This window comes from Physcomitrium patens, chromosome 12 (genome assembly GCF_059467195.1).
Source record: "Physcomitrium patens ecotype Gransden chromosome 12, ASM5946719v1, whole genome shotgun sequence".
Classification (NCBI taxonomy): domain Eukaryota; kingdom Viridiplantae; phylum Streptophyta; class Bryopsida; order Funariales; family Funariaceae; genus Physcomitrium; species Physcomitrium patens.
Window position 1 is genome coordinate 15,524,240 of NC_143421.1, and position 7,399 is coordinate 15,531,638.

At 43.0% G+C, this 7,399-nt stretch overlaps 1 protein-coding gene and 1 long non-coding RNA gene across 3 annotated transcripts; one reads left to right on the forward strand and one right to left on the reverse strand.

The window, feature by feature from the left end:
- Positions 1–425: 425 nt before the first annotated feature.
- On the reverse strand, positions 426–3,893 carry LOC112290049 (uncharacterized). Of its 2 annotated transcripts, none has more exons than XM_024535973.3 (6): positions 3,007–3,893; positions 2,762–2,856; positions 2,279–2,417; positions 1,758–1,862; positions 1,192–1,454; positions 426–1,007 (listed from the first exon to the last, which is right to left on the reverse strand). In XM_024535973.3, the coding sequence occupies exons 1-6, from the start codon at positions 3,197–3,199 to the stop codon at positions 897–899; spliced, it is 906 nt and encodes a 301-aa protein (XP_024391741.2). In that variant the 5' UTR covers positions 3,200–3,893; the 3' UTR covers positions 426–896. The 2 variants fall into 2 exon arrangements, with proteins under 2 accessions (XP_024391741.2, XP_024391740.1); XM_024535972.3 differs by having other exon boundaries at positions 3,122–3,875.
- Positions 3,894–5,485: 1,592 nt separating this feature from the next.
- Positions 5,486–6,863, forward strand: LOC149988059 (uncharacterized). Its single transcript, XR_016505880.1, has 2 exons — positions 5,486–6,219; positions 6,359–6,863. It is a non-coding gene; the product is annotated as an uncharacterized LOC149988059 (long non-coding RNA).
- Positions 6,864–7,399: the final 536 nt, after the last annotated feature.

The window sequence follows — 7,399 nt, forward strand, 5'->3', positions numbered from 1 at the left end:
TTTACTCATCCATCCATAATCCAATGGCCGCACATCCATCCATCATTCAACCACGATTCAGACTTGGATGGTACCGACAGACACAGGGCGGCAGTTCTGCCCACCGACAAAGGCAGTGACAGACAAACTGGGGTCTTGTTCTGATGAGTGCTCTACCATTTCATGAACGGGATACAAAATTGTGTCGGTAGAGAAACAGCTTCAGGATAACATCGACATCTTCATCTGATGGTGTACAGTCAATATAAATACCACTAGATGAAGGTGGAAATACTTTGAAAGGAATTCGAAACTGATCCTCGATTTATCCTTATATGAAAGATATCACGATGATTAACTTGATTTGAAAAACACGAAGCACCCACTTGAGGATATAACTTGAAGCAACATCATACACAACCATACACACTATTGCAGAGCTTAGGTTTTTCATGCAACGGCTATATCGGTTTTTTTGTGCATTATAGCAGCAAATCCAAAAAAAGTTCGTTACAGCACCATTTCCAGAGAACCCTCAAAGGGGGAAAGGTGTGTTTACTGAATGATTTCTTTCTGCTACTTCACTTGGTAGAATCGCGGCCGATTCAGCAACTGTAGCATTTCCTACCTGCGCTGTGCAATAATCTCTGGTCTCCATCTAACACACGCTTCGAATGGTTCACTGAATTGAACTGAGGGATACAAGCAGGTCGTGATTCACCAGCATCTAACAGTGGCCTCCTTCAACTGAGACACCAGCTGTGAGCTTTCGGCCCATTGCCGACCGTGCTGTAGTTGCACATATGAAATGAAGACTATACCCCGCGAGGGCATCAAACATCTGATCGAAAAGCTTGTCAAGAGACTCCTTCAATCTGCTCTGCAAACGAGAGAAAATAAAGGCAGGAAATTACGAGTCATTGTGACGTAACTCCAGATATCCAAGGAACAACCAGGGGGGCTTTTGGATGACGCCGCCTATACTCTTCGTCGTAGTGCCCTTTAAAATTCAACGCCGGGTCATCGGCCTGCCATGCAAACCACCCCAAGAGCATCAATAATGCAATCTGACTAATGTAGGAACTCCCGCTAACCTCAAGACTACGAAGAACAGACGGTGCTACAAACACGGCACATCTTTAGCTATCCATTGCCATCCGCCAGTTAGTAGACAAAAAACCTGCGAGATCACATGATGAAGTAAGGATTGACCTGCTTCAGCCAGCACTCGTGATTCTCGTGGGTGTAAACGTCAGGAGAGTAGCATCCGTCTTCCTTGGGACAATACACCCAGATGTTGCATTTCTTCTGTCCCGCTGTAGCATTTTTGGCCTGGTCTAAGCAGGCCTGGCAGCAATCAGCAGCACTGTTTACATGATGTGTGAGTCCCCACCGAACCGCTACTCCACCGTAATCCGTGTGTGCCTCGGCGTAACACTCCGGCGGCATTGGTCTTCCAGGTATGGAGTCGTCCTCTGAAAACCCGACACCAAGATTGTCACCTTGTGATATCTTACAATTAAAGCATTTCAACGATTCAACGACGGGTCTTCACAAGCAGGGTCCACGTTGTACAGATTAATGACCTTCTATCTCTATGATAACTTCTATACTACCTCTATGTAACCATGAACTTGCAACTTACAAGCAATTAACTAACATTATTTCTGGCGCAGTAACGGGCCAAATTCGGTCAAGGAGTCACAAAATTTAGCAAGATAAAAAACAACAATAATAATAATAACAATAATAACAAGCCGCGAATAAACTTAAATTACCATGCTCAATGAAATTCAATGACTCTCCGTTCACAAGATCTAAATCCGCTGTTGCTCCATCTCCAGGTAACTGAACACCAAGTTCAGCAGCCACCTTGTCAGCGTCTGCAAATTCAAAAGACAACGTTAAGTCGTATTGGCAAATTCAAGAATCGCTGAATATGATGCGTGAAGAACTGAATTGGTCTGAGCCTGTGTGCTACGAGTTCGTTGAATACGCGCTCATCCCAGGCAGATTTGTTGGATATGATTCATACCACCAGCTGACGCAATAACACTAATATTTTTCTTCTTTAACTTATTCCTCTTCCATTCCTCAAGAGCTACAAAAAACAATAAATTAAAGCACAGGAAATTTATATGCATAAAGATAGCCTGAAGAACTACATAAAGAGACAGGATTTTTGACACAATTTGTTGTTCAGAATAACAGAAATGTGATGAATGATGATGATGTCATTGATAATCGAGTCCCGGGACGGCAGCGAAGAAGTATAACTTAAACTGGTATGAGGAAAGACCTGCTTGGGTAGCCTGGCTGTTGCTGTTCTTGAGCTCACGCAAACGTTCCGCAAGCTCCAAAGCAACCTTTTGCCTGGCTATATTCAAGGCCGCAGTTCTATTCACTTCCTCCTCAATCTCTAATTGAATCTCCCGCACCTTCAAGAACAATCCCAGAAACCGTTCACTGTGAGAGCCTGAAGAACCGGGCTTAGGGTTAGGTCATACTCAGCCTCCCGCAAAGGCTATTATTCCGAACCAGTATTTGATTCTGCAAAACCCTGTAAGTCCTAAAATCGATGATGACAATCAAAAATTATCCCCCTGATGGAAAGTCCAGGAATCGCACAAACCAGAGCTTACTGTTCATTGCTGTGACAAAGACTAAAATTCTCATGACTTTCCTCCAGAAACCAAAGCTGGACGTGATCGCAACAAATGTGAGTTGAATTCGGATCATTCGCAATAGATAGGTGTCTGAGGGAGGCAACCCTTGAACCTACCCGTTCAATTAACGGAGTGGGAAGCAGCTCTTGTCGCAGCCGGTTGGAATCTTCGATGCGTTCCAATTCTTCCTTTGAAAGGGTCACTCCCACACCTGCCATTATCCCAGAGGAAAACCATTCAGCGAGAAGAATTCGCGGCTCTTTCAAGTCACAGAACACTACCAACAACCATGCGCTCACGCGCAAGAGAGAGAGAGAGAGAGAGAGAGAGAGAGAGAGGATGAAGGTTTCACGATCATAACCCGCCGAAGATTTTGAGAACAAGCCAAAAGGCACGCTCCTAAGCGGATCCCTTATCGCGCAGACATTCAAGATTAATAAAATCTGTGTGCCAAATGGGCAAGAACGAGCGCGCACCATGGGCAGAGACGCCGTTGCCACGAGGCAACTGCGATGTCGAGGTTGAAACAAAGAAGACGGGCGCCAGAGCAGCATGCAACATAACGAGCGCCACCAACAGGTTCCCTGTGCACAGAATGAACGTAGCCCTCTTGTAGGACCATCGCAACCTCCCCGCCCAATCCGTCGACGAATGCACCATCTCTACGTACCGTTTCCTCACAAAAGTCCCGAATCCTACCTTCTTCTCCCGCTCATCCTCTATTCCTCTCGACATTCTCCCCTGTCCCCATGCTCCCTCCCCGAAATCACCCTCCTTTCATCCGCAAAACCAGATCTTGACCACCTGCCCTCCCTCTTCACCCAACCATCCCTCTCTCTTCACCCAACCATCCCTCTCTCTTCACCCAACCATCCCTCTCTCCCCTCCTCGACGCTCTCACCCCAAAGCTAAAATGCAACCATGAGCGCAGTCGCCCTCTACGAACACACGACACAATGTCAGTCACTGCCTCACAATCCCCAAGACGCTACCATGAGTTAGTCGACACCTGAGAGACGCGAATTGCGCGCCGGAATGACAGGAAATCTTCCCCAACACTCTCTCACCTGTGACAACCTTGTTAAAGGTGGACATGCTACATCAACATTCGTAGCCTCGCGCCTACCATCTCCAAGACTCTTGCTAACGAATGAATGATCTCGCAGGCGCTCATGTTCCGCCTCGCCTTCAATCTTCTAGAAATATCCACACACTCCAAACTTAGATGTTTTCACATCTTGATGCAACAAACCCAATCCCAGGGAGCACATCGATCCCAATCCAAGGGCTCAACAATTGGTCGCTGATTGTTGAGCCGCTGTAGCACACAGCAAGCCAGGTGGGCATCACAAGAAAAACAACGAGCAAGAAATATTTCCCTGTTGAAAAAGTGCACATGTTCTTTTTTACAGCAAGGAATATTCCCCTGTTGAAGTGCACACGTAAAAGTGCATGCGTCCTTTTTTACAGCAGCTCGTAGTAAACATCCAGCACTTCATTCAGGTTGAAACCTGCATACATTCGTAATAAACGTCACCGTCAAGTTTATCCTCAACTTGATTGGAAGCACACGCCAGATCAAAAGGTTGGGATTTGTCATGGCCAACCAGATCATCGTTAAACCATCACCACCCAGCGACAAACATGTTTTGGTTCGTGGGGAATGCACTGAATTTCATTTTGGTTGTTGACGCGATGACATTAAAAACAAACACACACACACACACACACACGACAACGAGTAAATTCTCTTTCTCTCTTCTGCATTCATTCTTAACTCTGTCCATGTATGTAGATTTATTAGGAGCCGATGTGCAAGATGTGAGAGCAGGTGCCCATTCTCTGCCAACATGTGCGAGATGTGAGAGCAGCCGCCCAATTGTTTCCCAATCGAGGTAGACAACTGGGCAACGAACGCCAGTTGGTAACAAAAAAAAGGCAAGGCAGGCATCGGAATGGAGTGGGGCATATGCAAAGCTGCCGCCCGAGGCACCACTGACGAAATGCCTCGTCGCGACCATTAAAAGGAGCGACAGCGCAGCGTTGCTGTATCTCTAGATGTCTGTTTGTTTCGTCGATTGTGGCGGCGTTCTGAGGAGCCGGTGGGTCTGTACCCAGATATTCATTCGGTGTCAAGGACGAGCTGCACAGCTCCGTGATCTGCCAGAAGGCGTGAGAATTCTATGCAATGGGGACATCGAAGGGCGTTGTGCACAATTCGGCGAGAGGGCTTTGAGCTGCGTCATTTTTCTTCTCAATCCGTGTCCTGGTGACCTTGACGCTGGAGTGTTTTGCTTGCTTGGTTGAAGCGCTGACTGCCGCTGTCGCTTGCCTTTCTGATGCCGCTGGCGCGCACGCGCAGGAGCTTTGTGACGCACCCCAGAATTGCCTTGTTTCTCATTCAATCCTTTTGTGCGGAGCCCTGGTTTTTGTAATCCTCATTGTTTCTTCTTCATACAAATAATGTTCATAACTTTATATATGTGTTTCTTCGAGCACTTGACTTTAGATTCGTTATTACTTGTAAGAAAAACTTCACTGAATCTTATCAAAATGACATATTCTTAGATATATAATGTATACTTGTTAATGCAACAAATGCACTGGTTAATTTAGGACATGTCTTCATTGAGATTTAGATGGGTTCCTTGTAGTTTTTCACTGAATCTTATCAAAATGACATATTCTTAGATATATAATGTATACTTGTTAATGCAACAAATGCACTGGTTAATTTAGGACATGTCTTCATTGAGATTTAGATGGGTTCCTTGTAGTTTTCTAATTTATAACTTTACTGAGACTTTACTGGTCACGTTTATTGAACTTCATGTCAAATTTTATGCTCTCATTTGGTATACGATCACATATGCATGATGTAGATTGTAAAGCAAACTATCATATTTTGATTAGGTTACATATAATGAAATGTGCATACTTGTGCGTGTGTCTGAGGATTGTGTAATTGTTTAAAGTTGAACTGCATCGTCTGATCACATTTTCTTTGTAACTATGAGCACACGTGATAAAATTAATTGTTGAAGCGACTGCCAAGTGGTTGAGGTACTAAAAATGTGATCAGACTACTTTAGAACCATCATTTTAAGTATTAACGATGACATTTCACAGTAAAAATCAATGTCTTGACAAAAACGATTTGAGAATTTTCAATCATTGACATATTCTTTTAAACCTTTTACTGAAATCTATAACAATAATAATAAGAGGAAAACCCCCAGTAACAAACCAAAATTTCAGTGGCAACTTCATCCCATTCAGGAAGGCAGTGCTTCCCACTCCCAACTCCTGGCCCACAACCGGACCTTAGATTCACCATGTGCTTTTCAAGCTCTCAAGTAGAAAAGCCCTACAATTAAGGTGCTTAAGAGTCGACGAAGAACGTCCAAAGGGGCTGTTCCGAATCTGGGCAATCCTCAACTGCTCAATGTTAGCTGCCATAGTGCAAAGGGAATGAATGCGGAGATGCCGCCCCAGGATAACGCGTAATCCAGCCATGTCAACGCCGCGGCGTGGTGGTTATAGCGGGTTTCACTCCATGGCGTGACCCAATTTCGTAAGATTCTCAATCTCTGACACGCAATCCTCACTCGCATCTCGGGTTGTCCTTTCTCTCGTTCTCTTTCGCCTCTTTTTCCTCCTTTTCATGTACTTGTTCATTCATTTCTTTTCCTGTGCGCCTTGATATCTCGTAGCGATGACAGAAATCGGTACCCCAGGTGGGTGAGTTGGGTGGGTGCTACGATCAAGGCTGAGATATGCCTTCTTCTTCATCCGCCTTTCATGGATTGGCTGCTCTTCCTCCGATCACAAACAAATTGGTAGCAGTCATCGCCGATCGACTGACACAACGCGTTTTCGTGGACTGTCGGTGATTGGCGCTGGCATTCATGGAAAGGGACGATTTCCTTCTGCGAGCATTGGAACTTCTGTGAGCCTTTGCAGGAGTTGTGGGATTAATTAGTTGGTGGTTAGGGGATTTAAGGTTTTGTAGATTAATTACTCCAGAAGTAGAACAGAATAAACCCTAATTTTTGTCTCCATTAAAAAATCAGTAGGTCTGTTTAGGGATTTAGAGAAAGAAAAAGAAAGTGTGTGTTGGTGATGACCTCTCAAAATGAGATCTTCTCATATGACTTGAATTGGGTCTTTTATTTTATTTTATTCATCCCAAATTTAGCCATAATCTTTAGTGGTTGAATTCTATTTGGATTGGCGACTGATATTATTTTCACTACTTTTTTTTAGTATTTTCCATACATATGTGCATTTTTCATCCAAACACAGCAAATTTCTTGTAATGGTAGGATCATATGTAACAAAATGCATTAAAAAAAAAAAATTACAGTAATGGCATAATCTATTTGCAAAAATATTTACAATAAGGCTGGTAGTTTATTGCTTACAAATAAAGGCTAGAAGGATTGAGACATATATGTAAAATAATACAATAATAAATAATAAATATAAAGTAAAAGATATTAAAGTATATACAAAAATCTTAATTCAAAGTTTTTTAATTTCACATTTTTCTTTGCTTTATGGCCTTCTCATCAATACTATGCTATTTTTAAATATAATATTTTCAAATAGTTTGATAGAAATAATGACAAACATTTTGGAGAATAATTTATTATTTTTATAGGCCTTTTTTGTGTATAAAATTTATTTTTATGGATTAGTAGTATCACCAAAGAGAGAATTTATATATATATATATATATATATATATATATA